The sequence below is a fragment of the Python bivittatus genome, unplaced genomic scaffold (genome assembly GCF_059951505.1).
Source record: "Python bivittatus isolate LINGU-HERP-01145 unplaced genomic scaffold, Pbiv_v1 ctg000190_np1212, whole genome shotgun sequence".
NCBI classification, from domain to species: Eukaryota; Metazoa; Chordata; class Lepidosauria; order Squamata; family Pythonidae; genus Python; species Python bivittatus.
Genome location: NW_028277042.1, coordinates 12,852,236 through 12,874,374, shown reverse-complemented (window position 1 = coordinate 12,874,374; position 22,139 = coordinate 12,852,236). Strand labels below are relative to the sequence as shown.

Genomic DNA, 22,139 nt, shown 5'->3' with positions numbered 1-22,139 from the left:
GAAGTGAAGGCAGCAGCCTTTGAAAAATTGCTGAAGAAACCTTGAAAGGATCAGATTACACAGTCCAAAGCAGGTCAATGAAGAACATTGCATAAGAGGATGGAAGTATTTGCAGCAGGACTGGCCCAAAACCTTATTCCTATAGTGAAGAAGACAACATTCTCCCCTTCTCTTACTAAAACTGATTAGGTTGACCTTTAAAGCATATGTTGCTGGTGATGGACAATATCCACCTATTAGCATCATTAACATTAGATCATTAGTCATAAAGGTGCTGGAGTAGTTAAAATGTTGGGCCGCTGGAGCCAGTCATTCATTTACTCTCTGGCTGGGAGTCTGACACACCCTAACCTATCTCCTAGGGTTGCTTTTCGGGGGAAAATGGAGGATGAAATGTAGAGTCCCTGGAAAGATGGGATATACACCTAACAAATACAGTAAGTAATGTTTTAAAAAGTCTAGGGACCACAACCTAGAATCTCTGCATTCAATACAACATATGTCTTTTGATATTGCTTCTCTTCCCTCCCACAGGGAACCTCTGCAGTACGCAGAAACTTTATTTTACAACAGAACCAGGAAATATGTTAATAAGAAAGGAGAAGAAAGAGGCAACTTCTATGGTCCAAATCTAGGTCTAGAACATGGGTTCACAACCTGCAGTGGGGGAAGGGAGACAACTTCTCAGTGTCTTTTTGTGTAACTTCTTGGCTTGTATAGGACTCCCTACAATGATAATTTCAATCTTCCAGAAGAGCTGCACCTATTGCTGATAATAACCAAGTAAATGAAAATTCAGGGGCATATAGGTGAAGATGTTCTGGCCATGACTACTTCTTGCATTGACAATGTCCACACCCATTTCTCCCTTGTCTTGCCTTCGACATACTCAGCATTTTTTCCCCCTGAGCGTAATGTGTTTCAAATGGAGGGATTGTATTTTTTAAGGCAGCAAAATTCCCCTTTGTTATGCAAGGATCTCAATAAATGAAATTTTAATATAATTCTGTGTACAAAGCTATGCAGACATAAAAATCAACCATGCATAGAAACCACTGCTGTCTGGGAAGTTTGTTTTTCAAAACTTAAAAAAAAACTTAGTTTTTTTTTTTTTTTTTAAAGAAATTCAAAGTCTACCGTCTTTTTTTAAAGGGAAAATATAGCTAACAGTGTAAAATGGCAGTTACTGTACCCACCCTGCCCCAAGTATTTTTAAGGTTGTTTCATCTTCTTCATCTGGGATAAATAAGGAACAAGAACACAGTTCTTCCGATTTTGGTGGAATCAACATTGCAGTGTGCTTTTCACATTGACAATCCTTTGCTCATTTGTCATCAAAACATGCGTTCCATTTTAGAGCTAGAATTGTTTGTGGAATGGATGGGTTACAAAATAGCTTAAACGGCTTGGATCATGGATGCTGAGTCTTTGACATCTGAGTGGTTGTTTTTCCAAAACATGTGTAACTAATCAATTTTCTAGGATCAGGCAACCCCTTGAACCATAAACTCAAAACATGGGTTTGCATACCAAAAATCAACCTCACTAAAAACAACCAGAGTTAGCATGTTGTGTGAACATTGGCCTTAGGTCTTTCTTTGTCCTGATTTAAGCAAGTAGTGGAAACCCAGGGTTGTTCATTCATTCATTCATTGGATGTATAGGGCCATCCAACTCAGACGGTGTGACTCTAGGCAGTGTACAAAAAATATTAATAGAAAAAACAACAACCATACACTGTTAAAACCAACCTAGTGTATAACATGTAAAATTAAACATGATAATTAAACAGCCAAAAACAGGATTCCATATTCATCGTGTTATGAACCAGGATCAAAGGCATCACTGCATACTAGTTGCTTGGATACCATGGATGGAAGTTATGTCCTGGTATCTACATTAACAACTATAAAACATACACACAGAACTAAAGGTAGGTATAAGATCTGGCCAAACAATACTCAGAGAAATTGCAAGTTAGGAGACGTATTCTTTGCTTACCTTTAGGGCACACCAAGACAAACATTCACTTAATTATTTAAACTTAGTGATGTGGCTGCAAAGGAGGCAATGTATAATTTCTAAGTCATGGGAACTAGTCATTCCATTCTTTTCTGCTTTGGTTTGACCCTAACTTGAGCATTCTGCCCAGTTCTGGGTCCTAAAGTCAGGATAGAGAAATTGTAACAGATTCAGAGAGAGGCAATATGGACTAAGTACTAAATCAGCTACGGAGAGACTAAAGGGAATGGATATGTTTGGTTGTGGAAAAAAGACGACTGAGGGGCATATGATCGTCCTTTTCAAATACCTCTAAGGAAAAGTTTAATACCTAGATGCACAGTTCCTAAATGTGAGAAAGCAAACATTCAAACCTGGGTTTGAAGGTCAATTTCTTGGGCTCTTTTAAATTTCCTTTTAAACTTTTGGATCAGATCGGTATTCTAAAACATAGTTGCACTTCTTTTTTTCATTGAGACAAGGATGGATTTTTGATACAGGATTAATCGCTTACCAAAATACATGTCAACACTATGAAAGTAGAACTGACGTGTATTCTGGTAGGGTATGGAAACTCTAAATACCTTTAGGTCATCTTGCTAGAGAGTTTGGAGTCGTAATCAATCACTCATTTCTGTTGGGGGCAGAACCTGGCCATTGGTGGTCCACCTCTTCTTATGTTAATGACATCTTTTGATTAACATGATCTTTGAAGCAGTTTATGGCTGGGGAAGCAATATACGCCCTGCTGTTCAAATCCATGCCATAGAACTCTATGGAGACCTAGTTAATGCATCCTCCAAGCGTCACTGGGCCATACCTCCACTGTTAGTGATCAGTTGAAGATGAGCTTGGTGGAAGGCGAGGGTGAAACTAAATGGAAGCGAAACACACGGGTGGGAGAATCGTCAAAAGCGACTCTCGTTCACTCATCTATCGCTCTATTTAAGGATCCTATAATTTGGGGAGGTTATGCACTAAATAATTTGTAAGGCTCCAGAACATGCAGGTTATTGTTTGAGGACAGATGGCGGATTGCACTTTACTGCTTATTCCTTCTGTGGTTTCTCATATGTACGACTGATGTGCATCCTGAATTCTTTGTTTCTTGCTAAAATCTCTAATCTAAAACAGGCAATCAAGCACAGAGACAGTGATTCAGAAAGCATAACCATAGCTTTAAAAGAAAGAGGCAGGGGGAGGAGGTGAACTCATCAGCAGTTAAGAAGCAGATGTGTTTGCTAGAAAAAGCAGGGAGGTTATCAGAAATAGCAAAACGGGACAAATAAATACAATTAGGCAGCCTTGAACATTTCTGTTCTGAACAAGGTGACTATTGATATTAAGATTCCTGAGTAATCTTCTAGAACAAGAGCGTGCATACGGAGGTGCACATGGAGGGGTGCACGTGCGCACACACACATAGGCAAACACAATTTTAAAGGTGTTTCTTTTCATTATTTTATGGCTTTACTTAGGAAACGTATTGTATTGGTGACTACCACAGCGACTTCAGCCCTGGTTAGTTTTCATTTATTTATTTGGTTGATTGTTTGGCATTGATGTGCGTTTGAAAGCAATGCTACCTTCAGAGCTAAATTGCCCTGACAGAGAGGTAGGAAATGGCAAAAAATAGTAATAATAATAAAAAAAATCACCAGCTCTTTTTTTCTCTCCTTGGACAAATTTTCTCATCTCCCTCCCTCCCCATTTCTTTTTATGATTCTTGTCTTTTATTTTATCCTGTAGCTGGCATTTCTGTTTCTAAGCATCTGAAAGTCATTAGAGACTCCCCAGTCTATCAGGTGCCGATGCAAAGAAGCTGAACAGGATCCCAGGCAGGATGCAGGACGCTTGTCCCATGGCGGGTAGCAGTTCCAATCCTCTAAGAGCAAATCAAAAGCATTCGGCAAATTAATAATAATAACAATGATGATGATGATAATAATGTTAAAAGCATCCTTCTCTTTCCTTTTCTCTCCTGCACTCCCACTTCCTCCCTTGTTTCTAAGAGAATGGCTTTGCCGGCGGACGTGGGTGAAACAGTTTTACTCACAGATGGTAGCTTTGGCATCAGATGGAATTTATATAACAGTAATTCTGATACTCTGCCAAAATAGTACTGAAAACACCAGGGAGATAGTACAAGACAAGTCATGTGGCTTTGCTGAGCTTGTTGTGGGAAGTTTGGCCGGGGGGGGTTGCAGGGAGGAGGAGAGAGGAAAAAAACCCTCTCGCATTTTCCTCTTTGTATGTTATGGTTTTAGCCCGAAGGACCAGAAATTGCAGTCTATTCTGCCACAGGCAAAAATCCTACATCTCTTTCTCTCTCTCTCTCTTTTTATGAGAGAGCTTCCAAGATGTTGAAACTGCTGGTGGGAGATGGGGGGGCAGAAATACCCCACATGGCTTCTGATTGTATCTCTTGCTTTACATGGATTAACGAAGAGAAGTTTCAAAAGATGGTGACCCTAGAGGTTTAAAGGATTGTGTTTTCCAGGGTACCATGTCAGGTTCATTGGACTTCTTGGCAGAAGCCAATAAGGCCTGTATTTTTATATTATTATTATTATTATTATTATTATTATTATTATTATTATTATTATTATTATTATCAGCTTTCCATAAAATAAAGATGCGAAAGAGGGTCTTTTCATTATTTCATGCTTTGGAGCACAATTCTGGAGAACTTCAGAGGCCCATAGAAATCATTATTTTTGTATTTATTTATTATCAGATTTTTATCCTACATTTATTTTTGGTCAACTCAAGGTGGTATACTTACATAATGCTCCTGCCTCCTATTTTCCCCACCACAACAACCCTGTGAGGTGAGTTGGGCTGAGAGTGAATGAGTGGCCCATATTAATGTCAATATTCTACTACTTACAAATGTTCTTCATGGTCTTGGTGTTTCTTTCCTGCAAGAGCAATTTTGTTGAGAAAACTGGAATGGGAGCAATTGGCCCACAAGATGAATCTGTGCAAAAGCCCCCAAGCCACAGCATCTACCTACTCTTTGAGCAGGAGCTAGCAGCCCAGGAGAATCTCAAATTGCATACCAGCTCCGTTTGGGGGAATACAACCCTGGCCGGTGTCGAAGATGATACCTCACCAGAACCAAGGGGACGAAAGACCAAGAGCCACTCTGTCTTACTAGGGTTGAATTGAAATCGATTCCTCCCCACCCAAACAGCCTTACAGCCAAACAAGCTTACAGCCTCCAGGCAATGGCCTAGCCGTGGGACAGTGTTACTTGATCAGCCAGGAGTGGAGATGTATAGCTGGATATCATACCGCTCTACCGCTAATGATACCGCACCCATGCTGTCGGATGACCTCTCCAAGTGGTCTTATGCAGATGCTGAAGAGGAGGGGTGAAAAACCTGAGCTCTGAGGTCACCCACACTTCAGGACCTAGGCCTTGACCTCTCACCTCTGACCAACACCGACTGGAACTTGCCACCGAGAAAGGAGGAGAACCACTGTATCGGCCCCTCAAAATCCAAGTGTGTTGTTCATTCCCCTAACCCCAAATCATTCCCTGCTTTTTTTAAAGGTATGGAGCAATCGTTACAATATACTCTGGTTTCAGCTTGAGGAAGGTTTCTTCATTCAGGAAAGGCAAATGTGGGCAACTTAAATGAAGGTTTCATGTAACCTTCAGTCTTATTGCAAACGCCATTGGCAGGCAGTTGGTGCAGAACTCCAGGGCGGAGAAAGGGTTGTTCCTTCCATCAGAGCAAACGGGATGAATTTAGGAGGGAATCTTGGCCATCTTTGAGCTGAGATTCCAGATTCAATATTGTCAACTGCTTGAATTTTACAGTCATTTCTTAGAAAGGGTTTATTGCACAGAAAAAACTTCCAAAATCATTTTAAGAGAGACACATGGGCATGTTATATTTGGTCACATAATACGATGTAGCAACACTTCTCCCCTTGCCCTTTCTTTGGGTTCTTGTGATTGGCCATGAAATCAGGGTCCAGTCAGAGTTGAACTGAAATGGGTCTCTTTGTTTGCTATACAAAAAGGGATTTTCAGCTACTTTGCAGAGATGAGGAAAAGCAGTGAAACTTTATGAATGTTTTCTTTTTTAAAATAATCCAAATGCTCCATGTTCTCTCTCTGTCTTTCTCTGTTGATCTCAGGGTAACTCTTGACATCTCCACAACATTTCTTAAAATGTTAAAAGAGGAGAAAAAAAAGTGAAGCCACTTATATTTTCTTCCCCTCCTTCTGCCTCTGTGGTAAGCAGCATTTCAATCATCCAGGAGCCATTTCTGGGCAACCTTTACTCTTAGGTGCAAAAATGGCTCTTTTTGCTCTAATTTGGCCAACAGAATTTTATGGAATATTTTTATTTAGTCAGCAGGACTTTTTAACATCTCCTTGGTTATTATTTGGACGAATTCTCATCCTGAAAGCTCCTGAAAACTTTCATTATGGGAATGCAGTCAGTTGGAGCCATTTCAGTGGGTTGACCAATAGGGGAGAGGTTCGCCCCCCCTTTCAAATGTATATTGTGAGACTCATAAAGCAGAATGGCTTCATCAAAGCCATTATTGTATATTGGACAAATGCATTTATTCAGCATTTTCCACCATCCATATTATTATGCTCCTGCTTTAGGGCCATTCTGGACTACTGGGTAATACATACAGTATTTTAGAATATTTGCTGTGCAGAATAAAAATATGCCAGAAGTTTATTGCAGAGAGGGGAGGGAAATCTAAATGCACAGCAGTAGCCACCAGCCATGTTATAGCCTGTTCTAATGTGTTGCCAAGTTTGGAAAATGGGAACAGTTCCCAAAGAGCTTCTTACTTACCATTATGATTCTGAACTTCTTCCATGGCTTCATGACATAGACTCATAGGTAGAAGTACTGCTGTTCCCCTCACTAATTATGGGAAGTTGAGGATACCTACAGGGTGAACAAGTATCCAGAAGTGTCGTGCCTAACCCTTTTCCTACCCACTGATCTCATCCTGCAAATCTCTCTATTCCATTTTTATTTCTTTTATTATTTCTTCAGGTGGGCTGAAAAGTTACAAATCTACCTTGAGGAGCAACTAATTCTAGAAGCCTTTGCAGGATGAATGAGTGTGTAAAGGATTAAATTCCCCCCTACCCCCCATACACACAGATCACTGATTTTGCTCTCCTACCTCAGAATTTTTGTAGGAGTACCCATTTTCTGTTGGTTTCATTCTAATATTTCTTCAGGAATACATGCTCTAATCACAACTAACATAGTTTATAGCCACTTCCCCAATTGTGGTACCATTCAGATGTGTGCCTTCAACTCCCAGAATTCTCAGCTATGTCTATGCTACTTGGGAAATTCTCTGTGTTGAAATTCTCACCTCTAGAAAGCACGAGGAAAACTGGTTTATAGCATAGGCAAGTTGTTCAATTGAGGTGTGCTATTATAGGAACTTCTGAAGTTGCCTTACCTTGTGCCAAATCACTACTTAGCCAAGTATGATCCTTTTTTAGAAATACTGTATAACCTGGTGCCTCCTGGCTATTTATGATGACAAGTCCCACAGCTTTTTGCCTTGGGCCATGCTGACTTATGTGAACTTCACATAAGTTCACCAGTTCAGCTGCCCCTAGTCTACTCTGAATAGCAAAGGTCTTTCTCAAGCAAGATTCAGAGTTGGATCCTAATATCAGACTCCAACTATGGGAAGATGTCTCACAGTGGAGCAGGCTCTTTGTCCAGCTATACTGTCTCTTTTGATTGGCTATAGCAACTCAGCTGTCTTACTACTCTTTTTTTCCCCCCACTGGACCTGTGGCTGAATGCAGGAAATTATGCATGCAAAAACATGTTCTGACATCAAATTGCAATAGATGAATGCATTTTTTTCCCTGAATTTCATTTAAGCTACTTGTTCTCTCCCCCTTGTTTCTGTCCAAAAGCATATCAAAGCATGTAAAACTTCTAGTACCTAATTCTACAAATCTACGATGGTGGCCACACATTGCATCAAAATGGGGGTTGTGTGATCTTCACTTAGTGTGTTAAGTAAGCCCAACCAATTTGACAAATAATGGTAAACAGCATTGTGGTTCCATGTTATATGTGAGCCTAAACATAGTGTGTTTTGCCGCTTTGCGGCTTAGTGCAATGTGTTATGAATAGCATAGTTAGTATGTATTTTTCCTCTCAAACTCATGGCTCCATGTACTGGAAGCAGATGATCACAATCAAACTGATTTGCTTCCTCCTGCATTACAGATCCATACAAAAAAGATAACGCCACAGAGTCCTTGATGCCTTTCATCTTACTCTAGGAAACCATCTCCATGTGCTATCTTCTTCACATTTTTCAGTCAAATTGTGACGGAATGTTTTCCCGCTGGGGCGAAACATCCAAATAATTCCGAGCACTGCCAAAATAATCCTGATAATACTGGGGGGGGGGAGGGGGGGGACCTGGGGGGTAAATTTTGCATTTGTCTGCACATTCCTAATTTATTTATTTATTTGGGTTTTTTTGCATTGTACTGAAGAGGAATATATGTCCTCTGAGCTTTGATTTACTGCTCCTCTGATAGCTTTTAATGCTCACTGCTGGATTATCCTTATTTCTTGCATCTTTCTCTTGAATCTTAACATAAACGGATGTGTATATGTGTGTGTTTTGATACATTTTCTATTTGCATCTGCGTGTAAACAATATCCACACAAATATGCAAAACAATAAAACATAGCATAGTGGGATGAGCAGAAGGCTTTTGAGTAATAGACTATTGGCATTTTTCTTTGAAATTACCGTTTCTTGCTGTTTTGGGAGAAAGCCATGATTTTGCTGCTATTAGTACACCCGTAACAATCTGGAATTAATTCCTCATCTCAGCCATATGACTATTCTAATGGTCTTTTTTACACTTCTGAACAAACCCCTACATATGTGCCTTTTTAGATGACAAAAATTAGATTTTCCCTATTGCAATGGGATGTGGAATTTGGATCCAGACCAGGTATTCATTTTAAAAAGGCAGAAATAATCTACCTTTACCTTTACCAAACATCTTTTAACGTTGATTACCTTTACCGTCTCTCGTATGTGGGTATTTCTTTGTTGTGTTTTAAAATAATGGCTGTTTATTGATACCGATAAATTAGAGGTATTAAAGGAATTGGGATTACGGGAGGTAATCTGTTGACTCTCATGAAAGTTTGGCTGTAATTCAGAGATGTATGTCTACAGTTACTTTCTTCTCTACGAAGAATTTCCTCAAGTGTACCAGTATGGATTCTGAACATTCCCAAGGATACAATGACTGACTCTTTTTATAAAAAAAGGTCTTTATAAATCTCTGTCTCTCTATCTCTAGATCTATATCGCCATATTATGAATTCTGCATCCCTATAATTTTAAAGGTAAAGTTTTTTGGCTAATGAGTTAACTTTATAATGGTTCCATAGATGAGGAATACCAAAAGATCAACACAACAAATGTTGTGCATCTAAATCTTGAGGTTTCTTGGACCATAGGTCTTACATAATCAACAGCAGATTCCAATAAAATGTCAAGGAGAAGGCCCAGTCATGGATTTTGTGGACTCAGTTCTTCACATACTTGGGGCTGATCTTCTTCCCTCCCTCCTCCTTTCTCTCTCTCTTTAGTTCTCAAGGTAGGGCCACCACAACCAGTTGCAAGATTTTAAAAAATATATTTTTAAAGTGAGTGCACATGTACACAACTGGAATATTTAAAAACATGCTTGTATGCATAAGGGTACCTCATTTGCCAGCAGAAGTCTCCCTCAAGGGCTTGAGGCTGTGACACTGATATAGTAACAGTTCAATATTAGCCCAATTTGGGGTGTGGCGAATGGGTAAAGTTAAAATATTTAGAGTCTTTTGATAAAAAATAATCTGCCATATTTTAACTCTTAAATCCTCCTCTTAAATCTTACAAGAGGAGCTCTGTCTAGAATGTATAAAGACACTTCAAATTTATGTTGGAAATGTGAACAACAAGAAGGGACATTTTAGCATGCTTGGTGGGCATGTAAAAAAGCCAGAAGATTTTGGGTCCAAATGCATACACTGATTCAGAGGATTTTAAAGATTAATATACAATCGAGGCCAGAAGTCTTCCTCTTGGGACTGATGGACAGTTGGAAAAAAGTCATGGAACTTTGTTCTTGTACATGGTAAGTGCAGTGAGATTATTGTATGCCCAAAGATGGAAAGATTTGGTAATGCCTACAATGGAGGAATGGTTGGTGAAGATAATGGAACTTGCTGAGATGGCCAAATTTATTTCTTTGATTAGAGAAAAGACAATATCTCTGTTTATTGCTGACTGAAAACCCCTTATTGACTTTTTGCATAAAACAGAAAAAAATGAAAGTATGATTTATGGTTTTGATGATTAGACAGTATAGATTATAGAAAGAAGAGCGTCATGATGTAACTTTAGAGAAAGACATAAATTTATAATTGTACTTGTAACTGCTGTAAAGATCGGAAGCTACTTCTTTGTATTTTTTGTCTTTCTTTTCTGTTTTTCTTTTTCTTTCTTTTTCTTTTAGCTTTCTCTTTGATTTCTTTCTTTTTCTCTTTTCTTCCTTACTTTATATTAGTTTGTATTAGTTTTTACTTTCATTTTTAAAACTTTTAATAAAATTATATTTAAAAAAGGGTAGCTCTGAGAGCTACAAAAAGGGGCTGCAGTCTATGTTCTTATTTCCCATTTATCTTGGAATTAAGTTCATTAAAAGGATTGGAACTTGCTTCTCAGAAGACATGTATAGAATTGCATTTTCAATTTTGTAGGTATATCTTGTATTCTAAAAGCAAGCTGCTCTCAGAATTGAGTCCGAAAATGTTCCTATCCCTAGAATCCTATTAATGAATTGTATTTTTCTTTTTTCACCAAGCAATGTCGATATAATCGTAGTCATAAAAGCCGCTTTGGAGATCTGTTTTGTTTTGTTTTAAAGTAAGATATTCAAAACTTCTTTTCTTCGATGCTCTTCCTCAGATTCAGTATTCAGGTATACTATATCATGAAATATAATGTGATGTGATGTGATGTGATGTGATTGATGCAAACTGACATACTGTGTCACAAAGCAACATCTGAGATCACAAAAGTGAAAGAAAACAAAACATCTTTCCTTTAAGAGCTGAATTATCTGAAAACTTCTAAGATAAAGAAGTAAAAGAATCAGGGCCATTCTATAAAAGATGTACAACTTAATTCTTCCTTTAGACTAAGAGATGTTCCCTAAACCTGTTGATTTATCTCTCCAGTAAGGTATTCAGCAAAAGGGATGGGGAAAAGAATCTGTTAATTCTTCTGGTTTTGCATTGTTTCAATAATCCTCTGTACAATGGCTGGTGTGGGTCTTCCTATGTACACTTTCTAACAAATATATTTAGAGTGTTGAAAAATTAAGCTTGACCTCAGAAGTCCCATTCTACATTTTTTGTTCAACTACCTCTGTTCTTCATTCCAGATCTTTACATACTGAGCAGAGAGCTTAACATGTTTACCTGAACATGGTTCAGACTCATTATATGACAAGGATTTTGCTTTGTCTTGGATCATACAGAGGGTTCTTGTCACATTCAGACAAATATGAACCAAACTCCTTTATCATTCAGTTGTGCAGAATCAAGGATATTGGAAGAAGGCCAGGCTTAAATGCCCATTCCTGTATGCCTTGCTCAGTGAGTTCAGTAAGGCTGTTCCTCAGAAAGTATCAGATTGTCACCCTAGGTTAGTCTATCTTACATTTGTTATTTGCAGCATCAGCACAAAAACGCATGTTCTTTTTTCATGCCCATTTTAATCTATGGGTTATTATACACAATTTTGTCGAATATGTCATTTTTTGCAAACAGTTTTCTGTGATTATATTTAAATCTGTAGCCCTAGGTTTCAAAATTCTGCCTCTGCTAAGAACACAATGAGTTGCTCCTAAGCATAGAGCAACTGGAACTTAGTTGTCTACAGATTGTGCACTTCTTAAATGTGATGCAACACAAGGATCAGATTACATTGTAAAAATGTGCAGGTGTATAGATACTGTAGATAGATAATTAAACAGGTATCATTGATCACTGATAAAAGCAAAAAGGTAGGAAGGAATATTCTTTACCTACCTTCACTACATTCCCTGTGATGCTTCATTGCATCCACAAGCCAGGGCAAATGAGACCTCTTAAAATGATCAGAGGAATGCATTTCCTGAATTTATGTTTGAAGCAATCTACCTTAATGAAAAATATGACTGAAATTCCTTTAAAGTGGCTATGGCCAAATGTGTCAAGTAGGTTTAGCACTGACTTCCTGTAAGGATATGGAATTGTTGGGGAAGGGGCTTGGTTCATAACAGAAACTCCATCTTGGAAAGGGACACAGGGAAGCATTGAGTATCTTGATAAGGTCAGGATAATTAGTTGTAAGTAAGAGATAGGCTTCATTCAAAGGTATTATAACCTGCCACTAAAATACACACCTCTTGTGTGTGTATATGGCCATTCTCAATGAATCCCTGATGCCTGGACTGTTACTAGCATAACACACTATGATTTCCCTTACAATATCTTTCAGATGATTATAGGTTGGAACATACATCCCAGCTACTATATATGTGATCGATGTCTTGAAAAATATGAGCCCGCAGCTCCGAATCCTCCCCAACTACCATCTGATAAAAATGGTATAAATTACTTGCCTGCTTATCTATGCCTGGTTATTTTAAGATCTTGCTGCCCACAACCAGTTTTGAGCAGTAATTAATGGACGGTGTTACCCAGGAGAAATGGGCATTCTGCTTTGCCCCCTAGTTACCAGCAAATTGCAGATGTTGTTATCTTCTGTAAGACAGATCTCCAGGAACCCTTTTTCCCCCTTTCTTGTGTGACTGGTGCTTAAACAACGTACCACTTCTTTTGCTCTTATACTTTTTGACCCTCACTGCGTATACATAACTATATATTATTCATACTGGATTAAAAATTGATATGCTCTTTACCGCTGTGGCACAGCACAGTGACAATACAAATTAACTTATTGTGTACTTAACTTTTCACATGACAGAGATGTGAAATTTGATGGCCCCCAAAAGTTGGTGACAGAAAAACAACACAGTGGAGAGTTAATGGTTTCCTGCTCATTTAATACAGTTGAATTAATCAGCAACAACGGCCATATGTTTGTGCAGATAGTCGTCTTCACATGTCTTTGGGGGGAAATGAGAAATACCAAAGCTGAAGACTTAAGGATACTTATTGGGGAAGTATGGGGCTTAATTCCAAGTAAACATGTAAAGGAAAGCATTTAGGGTTATAATAAAGTACAATTTAGTTCTTAACTGACACTTTTTTCAAAACTTCTGGGTAACTGCTTAATGAATCACAGTTAATCGGGAATGATGTCCGCTCTTGATTAAGCCTGCACACTTGATAGTAGTCACTGGCATCAGTTAGGTAGATACAGAAGGTTGGAAATGAATATTGAAAAATAAAGCAAGATTGTGTGCTACAGCAGGTGCCAAAATAGGGATGGGTAAATTGTTGTTGCAGTTGATTGATTGATTGATTGATTGGGTTGCTGAGGGGTGCATTGGATAACACAATCATGCATTGTGGATGAGTGATACCATATGTATGGCTAGGGCTGGGATTTTTCTGCAGGAGGGAGAGTGTTAGAAGTTCATTTTAATTTCTAAACCTATTCCAAGACTGAAACAATATCCAAAATAACCTCCACAATAACAACAAAATTGGAGGAGGCCAATTGGATCAGAGGGCCTCCATAACCACAAAATTTACTTTTGTGGATTTGCCTGTATGTAATCTTTCGACCACTGCTTGTCCACCTAGCTAAAATAATAAATCATGAAATCTCTTTCCATGGTTTATCTAAACTGGGGCCTTTGACGTGTTCTACCTTTGACATGTTCTACCAGTGGGGACCTATGCCTTTTTCTTGGTTTCCTGTCATGTGAACACTGGGTGTGGAAAGGCAAGGTAGAATAGGAGAGTTGTGACCATATAATTGTATGTCTGAATACAGCTGAAGAAGCTGGTGGCCACGGCACTAGGCACTGTGAGTTGCTAGCAATAGGGAGAAAAAGTTAAGTGGTTTCATGTTTAAATGAACATCTCAAGTCAAATTAAGCTGACTAAGAGAAAACTTATGTTGATGAATGAATGCAGATATAAGCCACTTGCAGATCATTCTAGCCAACACAAGTCCTATTTAAGGCTTAACTGGCACATGTGAGGCCTGTTATTATCCTATACCTGATTCAAGCATAATGCTGTTTCAAAGCTGCATTTTCCTTTGTTTAATATCTTTGGGGCTACAGTGGACAACTGTATTTTAGGCTGAAGAGCAGACAGGCTTTGATTGGAATGTATTCCAAAAATGGGTTGGGCTAGGGGTAACTGGGTAGTACCTGGACAAAAGCTAAATTTGATTGAGTTATATTTAAGTTTAAATCAAATTAGTGAATACAGTTAATAAGAGGATTTCCCATGCATTTAATCATTTTTCCTTTCAATCATATTAACATTACAGTTTAGTCACAGCTTTTGAAGGGTGGGAGGGAAATCAAAAACCAAAGTCAGAGTGAAAGGATGCATTTATGCCCCTCGTCTTTTTCCAGATCCATCCCTCCTTCAACACCATTTGACTCCCTGTTCTTAGGATTTCTGCCCACTAAGCTTTGTACCACTATCTCTCCAGGCTCCATGGCTCTCTGATGTCTGACTGTGTGGGATTTCCTCAGCTAAACATCCTTCTCTCTCTCTCTCTTTTCAACACAATGAACTCTAGCGAACGCTCGATTGTTGACAACTTTCTTCAACAAAGAGAATGTTCGTGAGCATCCCATAGCATCACTTCAGTTCAGCCAATAGGTGTCAGAGGCTCCATTGTTGCTACAATAAAATCCCTGAGCACATTATAGCATAGATTATATAGGTCTACAAGGTAATAGGCAGTTTCAGCCTTAGATTCCACAGTGCAATTTCTCCATTAGTAGTTTCTGGAAATTCTTCTGCTGAAAATTCCTGAGCTTTAGCTACCTCTAGTTTATTGGTTTGTTTTGTGTTTTCTCTTGCACCTTCTTTTGGACGTTCAAATGGGAAAATGAATTAATTTTTTTTCTTCATTTGTCATAATTTTCAGTTGTATTATACAATGAAGCAGTTTAGGAGCGGATTAAGGATTAAATTTGATCCATTCCTTTGAAAGTAAACTAATTTACACTTCTGGAATTAATGCATGATTGGATCATAGTCATCTTTCATAGACTGGAAAATGTTATCACTTAGGAAATGTGATCCCCTACCTCAAAAAAATAGAAACATTACTTTTATAATATTACCAACTGATATAGACATGTTCATGAGGTTACCAGTTTTGAGCTCGAAATGAAAGAAACGTTACTTTTTACTAAATATTACAATACAGTTCTTGGCTCAAGAACTATGCCAAAATAAAACTGACAATTTAAAGGAAAATTAATTTTAGGATAGGCTTTTTCGGATAACATGTATTTTAAGCAATGTAGTTTAAGGTTTAAAATGGATGTTTCATTAAAAACAATCACATAACACTTTTCACAACAAAAATATTCTGGCATTTCAGTGAGTAACACATTTATTATGGTATAAGCTTTATAACCATAGTCAACTTTAATTACAACAAAACTGCAATTTGATGTGGAAAATGAACAGAACGAATATATGAATGAATGCATGTGAAACCGAGATGAACCAAAAATAGACAACCTTATTATCTTAAAGCCAAGAGATATAACCTTGGAAAGAGAGTAAATCATGATGTGTGGTTGCGTAAACTTAGCAAGCTGCAGTTTAACTTGCAGGTTTAAAGGTTATGCCACGCATCCTTCCCTCTCTGTTATGGAGATGAACATGCAGTCCATAAATGGCAGGAATTCTTTTTCACGAAAGTCCCATCCATGCACAATCTCATATGGGAGGAAGGAATGTTATTTATAGCGCCTTGAGCTCCTGAATGAAAAGATGGGATATAAATGAAATAAACAACTAAACATAGTCATTCTGTCTCTACAGCATGGCTGTGAATTACAAGCATATGTGCGTCTCTGCAGAGAGCCCAAGCAGAAACAAAGGCAGTTAACTCTTTCTCATGTGTGGGAAATAGATCGGGTTGTCCAATAGCCTTGGCGTTTTATGTAGATGGTCAGGCATATTTATTTATTCATTCATTTCAGCAAATTAAAGTAAGCTAAGTGCATTTGACCTCAAATGGCCCTGGTTTAAGTTAATTTGAGAGACAAAGCTTATAATGTTCCGGTAAAACACATCAACCAACTTCCCAGCATAGATTGAAATTGAAATGTGATTGCTGAAACATAACCTCTCAAGCCAGATACATGCATTTTTAGGCTGGCCCAGAATAATCTGGAACAAAATGTGGTCTATGCAAGAAGCAGACATACGAAAGGATTGCACTCCACATTAAAGCTTGCCTCTCTTGGTTCATACATAGATAATTTCTATATATCTATGGACAAAGAAATTGGAGGTGGTAAAACCATTTTACTGAATTACTTCCAGGAAGAGGAGAAATTCTCCAACAATTCTCAAAGATGAGGTACATTATTAGCAGTACAGTGGTGTCGTTTTTTCCAGAATTGTAGGCCAGGGAAATTTGTGGTCCTTCTTGAACAGTTGCTGGAATTCTTATGTGTACTTCTCACCAGGTTGCTAAAGTTGTAATTGGTTCTGTTCTGTTTTTGTGATATTTTAACCCACTCTACCCTGCCTCAAGTCATTTTTATTAGGCAGCCTTATAAATTGAATAATTAATTAATTATTATTATGGTTATACCATGCTACCTTTGCAGTAGCTCCTTGGCTGTTGGCTATCATTCGGTATTTGATGGTGGAGAATATTTCAAGGAAATTCTAGAAAACAATTCTTTTTTAGGCAAGGAGCGAGAAGTGAGAAAAAGAAAAGTCTTCAGTATTTTCTCAGAAATATGCAAATAGGCAACTGCAATTTAGCTCTGAATTGTCACATGATCCATTTACTTTGTGCAAAAAGGGCAGAATCTGAGAAAAAATGGATTTAGCATCTGTTTGGGATCCTTTCTCTCTTTTGCCTCAAAAAGAAGTCTAGGTTCAGAGTTTTGGTTTTTTGGTGTCCTGTGATTTCCTATTAAAGATAAAAAAGATCAGCTTCAGTTGAAACATTTGGCATGGCAGTAAAATCCTATCAAACTTGTTAACAAAATTAAGTTTCCTTTCTCTATTCCATCATTTAAAAAATGTATAATTGACAAGTACTCTCCAGAGCAACTCAATTCAGTATAGTATTGACAAAGTTTGGCAAAGTTTAAAGCATTGGGACGTGGCTATTATTTTTAAAGTAATCATCCCAAAAGAAGGCATTTGTAAATTGTACTCATCTATCTCAAGCCTCATTAATAGATATCTTTCTAGATATCTCCTGTAACAGACGTTGTATCCAGAAGATTACAAGAGATGTTATTTGCATGAAACTTACCCTTCTTTGAAGATTACAGTGCCAGAAAGAGCGAGAGAGAGAGATGCCTTCTCCCAGACAAGTTCTGCAAATTTCACATGACTGTGATTTTGGATAAGCTCAGCACAAGCCAAACCCATCTAAATTAGTGTTCATGGTTTTATGGTTTTCATTTTTCTATGGTTTGCACTTTTGAATGTTATCTTGTGTTATTGCTTGGTTTTATTGCCCCCTACCTTGGGATTACTTTTTAGTTAGAATCATCCTGAAGGTCCTCATAACAATAAACCAACATTGCTGCATGTGAAACTGAGGACCTGAGTGAAGATGGCACAGGGAGACAGTGTTCATGTATAACTCCTAGACTAACAAGCAATTATCAACTCAAACATAGGTGTACGAAAAACTGAGAAGCTATATTCTATGTTCTTCCTGTACAGAAAAAAAAATGGATGTGAGCTTAAACTAACCTGATGTTTGTCTGTTGCATAGGTCACAGGCCTTTCCAGTGCAGATACTGTCCCTACAGTGCCTCTCAGAAGGGAAATTTGAAGACTCACGTTCTCTGTGTCCATCGCATGCCTTTTGACAACAGCCAGTACCCTGATCGTAGGTTCAAGCGCTCCAGAGTTGACTCCGAGACTTCTGGGAATTTAGAGGAACCCGTCGCTGTCAAACCTGGGAGCTCAGCAGAGTTAACAGAGGAGGGCAGCAAGACTCAAGAATAATGCAACTGAACAACTCGAACTGTATATTGCAATATTATTTTACAGTTTTTCAATATGCATGTGGGTAGCAGAGAGTGTACTTAACAGCCTTCTGAGGACAATCCCTCAATTTGTGCAAATTCTCAGAAGCATACACACACACACACACACACACACACACATCTATATGTATGTATGTATGGAAAAAAGGGGGGGGGATCCAGTCCTTGAAAATGGCTGTTAAACTGTTACCTAGCAACAAATACTTCCAAACAAGTAGGTGGCTATAAGTCAAATGGGTGTATCCTTGAACCCCCAAAGGCGAGGACATTGCAAGATTTTTTTTTTTTTCAAAGAAAGAAAGAAAGAGACATTTCCAATGCAAAAATGGTCCTTTTTCAGGAATAGTGCTCTTACCAGGAAAAATAAAATGGATACCATCTGATACCAATTTCCCGTTGCCTTGAAGATGGTGGGAAGGTGTATGCGTGTGGGAGGGGTTGTGTTTTCAGTGCTGAAAACACCTTTTTAATATGACACCAACCGCTGTCATTTGCCTAGCATAATAATGAGATGTGTTGGTTGACTGAAATGGTGCCAGGCTGACCAGAGCTGTCACTGCAGAGAAAATCAATTTGGCTGCACTACAGGAGAAATTTTAGATGGTCCATAAGCGATGGTCAGTCCTGACCTATATTGAAAAGGATTGTGCTTTTACATTTTAATTTTCAAAAGATATATATATATATAAAGAGATAGATATATATATACGTATATACACACACAGGCAGACCCACAGACAACTCACCAACAGCCAGCCAGACAAATTAAGGGTTAGAGAAAAAGAAATTCTGCAACCAACAAGAGGCTGTTGATCTATTGTATGCTGTCTTCGGGGGGGGGGGGATAATTTTTTTCTAGGCCGACCTGCAGTATTGAAGGGAAAAGGTTTTTTTCTTCTTGTTTTGTTCCTTTGTAATAAAATAGGTTGCTATAGAGAGATTTAGAAATGCATATTAAAGAGCATACTGGTTAGGTCAACTAGTTAGCTTTATCTAGAGGAGAGATCAGTGCAAATAAATAACTAGTTATTCAATAGAAAACTTGAATGAAAAATCCCCACGTCAGATTTGTTTTCATAGAGCTTTTTTCTTCTGGTCAATAAGCATCCAGATATTTTCAGAAAGGTTTTGTTTTTATTGGAGAAGAGAATTTTCCAACCATTGGATCTTTGTTTTTTGTCTTGGCTGAAAAGAAAAAAAGAACAAAAAAAGGGGGGGGGGGAGGATTAGAAATATTTCTTGGTTTTTTGTAAGGGGGAAAAAAGGTATGTTCTATATTTTTGCAGATTTTAGCTTTTTTACTCATTGGCCCCTCCAAATTTAATTCTGTTGCTTCCCATCTAAGAAGCTTTGAGTGTAATTTTAACGGAAGTCATGAACTGAAGAAAAAACAAAGGGAAGAAAGGAAAGATGAAAGAAGAAAGAAGGAAGTCAGTTTATAGGTCCTGATTTCTTCCCTTGGAACGACAAAATAGTGGAGCCTTTCTGGGCACTTCCTTTGAGAGCAGTGCAATCGGTGCTGTTTACAATGATAGAGAAGTATTAATTTCTCCTCCAAACAAAATCATTCAGACTTTTCAAAACAAAGACAGATAGACAAAATAAGGGTCGATATATCCTTGCAGGCTGGGAGCACAGATTAAAACCCTAGAGCCTTAAAGATTTCAGCTCTGCCTACAGCAGATTACAAAAAAAAACACCCACCTCTAAACAGCAAACAATGTAAATAAAATTCGTAGCACTATCCTGAGAATGAAAAAGAGAAGGGAAAAAAGAGAGAGAGAATGTTCTCAGGCTAATAAGGATTATGGTTTGCAGATGTCGTCCGAAAAATGAAATCGAATCCATCTGATACCATCCTACTGGAGTTTCAGTTAAACTGAGGTTGCCTGTGTAGCTCCTGTGGCAAAGGGCAAGCTGTTTTTCTTGCTTTGGTTTTAATTTTGATCTTTTTTTTTTTCCCTAGTCTAGTTCTCACTGCCTTACTTAAATCAAGTTGATAAACTTAATGCAACTGTTTCTTACGATCCTAGGTAAAGGATTGCAATGTAACGGAGGACTTTCTGACTGTAGTAAGCTTTAGGATTTTAACTGCACTACCGTGTTTGGTGACTGTGTTTCGGTCGCTTGCTTTTTGTGTCTTCGCGCCGCCTTCAGTATCTTAGCGAGAAAAAAAAAAAAAAAAGAGGGAAAAAATCCCACATTCCATTTTCTTGCACTTTTTGGAGCTCTTTTCAGTATTCTTTCATGTCTTCTGAGCATTTTCAGATACGACAGGCAATAATTCTGTTTGTGACACTGGAAACTTTAACTCCCTGTTCTTTGTGATGTGTGTGTTGAATCCACTTAGTCTGGTGCTACTGTCCTCATCCTTTCTCCCTCTGACGTCCACCCATTTTTTTCCCCCAGAACATTTGTAACTTGGAATACAAACGAGTGACAGGAGCAGTGAAACACTGTCAGCTTCTGAATATCATCATGGTTCTCATATCTAAACATGTCAAGTTTTTTCTCTGTAACTTCTGTAGTCTGTGATATTGGTCAAAATACTGTCTACATTCCTAAACAAAGGAAAAAAAAAATCTTGGAGAAATTCTGAGATCAATAGAGTAGAGGGTTTTGTTGCTATGCTTGTAACAATTAGGAAAAAAATCTTTGTATTTAAAGTTTATTCTTGGTCATTATTTATTATTATAATACATCAGTTGACAGAACTTTATTCTGGTATAGAAGTATTAAAAGTTGTTTTTCCCCCTCCCAGAAAATGACTGTTTTTATTTTCTTTTCTTTCTGCTGTTAGAATAAAAATGTCTTTGAAGCAGTACAGTTTTATCCAGTGTTTTACGCAATAAAACCTCTACCTCTGGGGAAATAAAGAGAACTTTTTTCTATTTCCTTATGTTTATTAGAAACTCACCGAATGTTTTCCCCTTCTGTTTTGTCTGGTTTGGGAAAAAAGTTGATGTCAATCAAGTCACAGTTGTTGGACAGTTAAGTGGCTTGTAAAGTGTTCTATCCCCTTATTATTCTGAACAAATCTATAATATATCTATATCTATCTGTCTCTTTTTATACAGACAGGTGGTTATATCTTAATTAAAAGATTGTTGAAACTCCTTTTAGCATGTAGTAACAATTAATTTTTATAATGCTGAAGGCGTACTACAGAAAAAAAAGTTGGATCTATCAGACACTGACCTTTTTGTGTAAGCAATATATTTAGCTTTTGAAAATAGGGGGGTTGCTGTACTGTTGCACATAAATTAAACTCCCTTCCATTGTAAAGGAATGTACAATGGTAAAAAGTTGTAAAACATCAGAGGCAGCCCATTTCCCCCCCTGTTTTTCCTATACGTAGTCTGATTTTTGTACTCAGGTATAAACAAAGACAGTAAAGTTGTGGAACGGTTCCTCTGACATGAGTCCAACCTAATCAGGCTACAGTCTTATACCTATCAGGAGGTAAATCCCAAGGAAATCCATGTAATGGTAACCTGGCCTAGGATAGCACTGTTAATTTTTTTTTTTTTTTTAAATAGATAAATGCAATCTGAAAGAAGGGAAAAGTGATGGTGGGATTGATAGGCAAAACGATAGTATCGACAGAAGCTTGAAACTTTTGGCAGAAGGAGGAAAGCAACATCACAACATTGCATCACAAGCTCTTCCCCTTTGGGGCGAGTAGGCAACACATTTGAAAAGGGGCGGGGCCAAAGTCAGCCTGAGGCCCACCCCCACGGATGCGACAGAGGCAGAACAATCACAGTATGATGTTGGCTGGCCTGTATTATTTCAGCGGGTGATGTTTTCTTTTGGTTCTTTTTAAAAAGGCTTAAGAAAAAAA

The 22,139-nt window shown here is 38.0% G+C and overlaps 1 protein-coding gene across 8 annotated transcripts in view; it reads left to right on the top strand.

Moving 5' to 3' along the window:
* ZNF536 (zinc finger protein 536) overlaps positions 1-21,528 on the top strand; it is a 400,005-nt gene extending 378,477 nt beyond the window's left edge. For 7 of the 8 annotated variants that reach the window (XM_088136082.1, XM_088136083.1, XM_088136087.1 and 4 more), the window contains one exon: positions 18,019-21,528. In XM_088136082.1, the coding sequence (XP_087992208.1) occupies positions 18,019-18,254 (236 nt within the window). In that variant the 3' untranslated portion in view covers positions 18,255-21,528. The remainder of the gene's footprint in view (positions 1-18,018) is intronic. The other variant, XM_025163770.2, reaches the window with a different exon arrangement.
* The last annotated feature ends 611 nt before the right edge of the window (positions 21,529-22,139 follow it).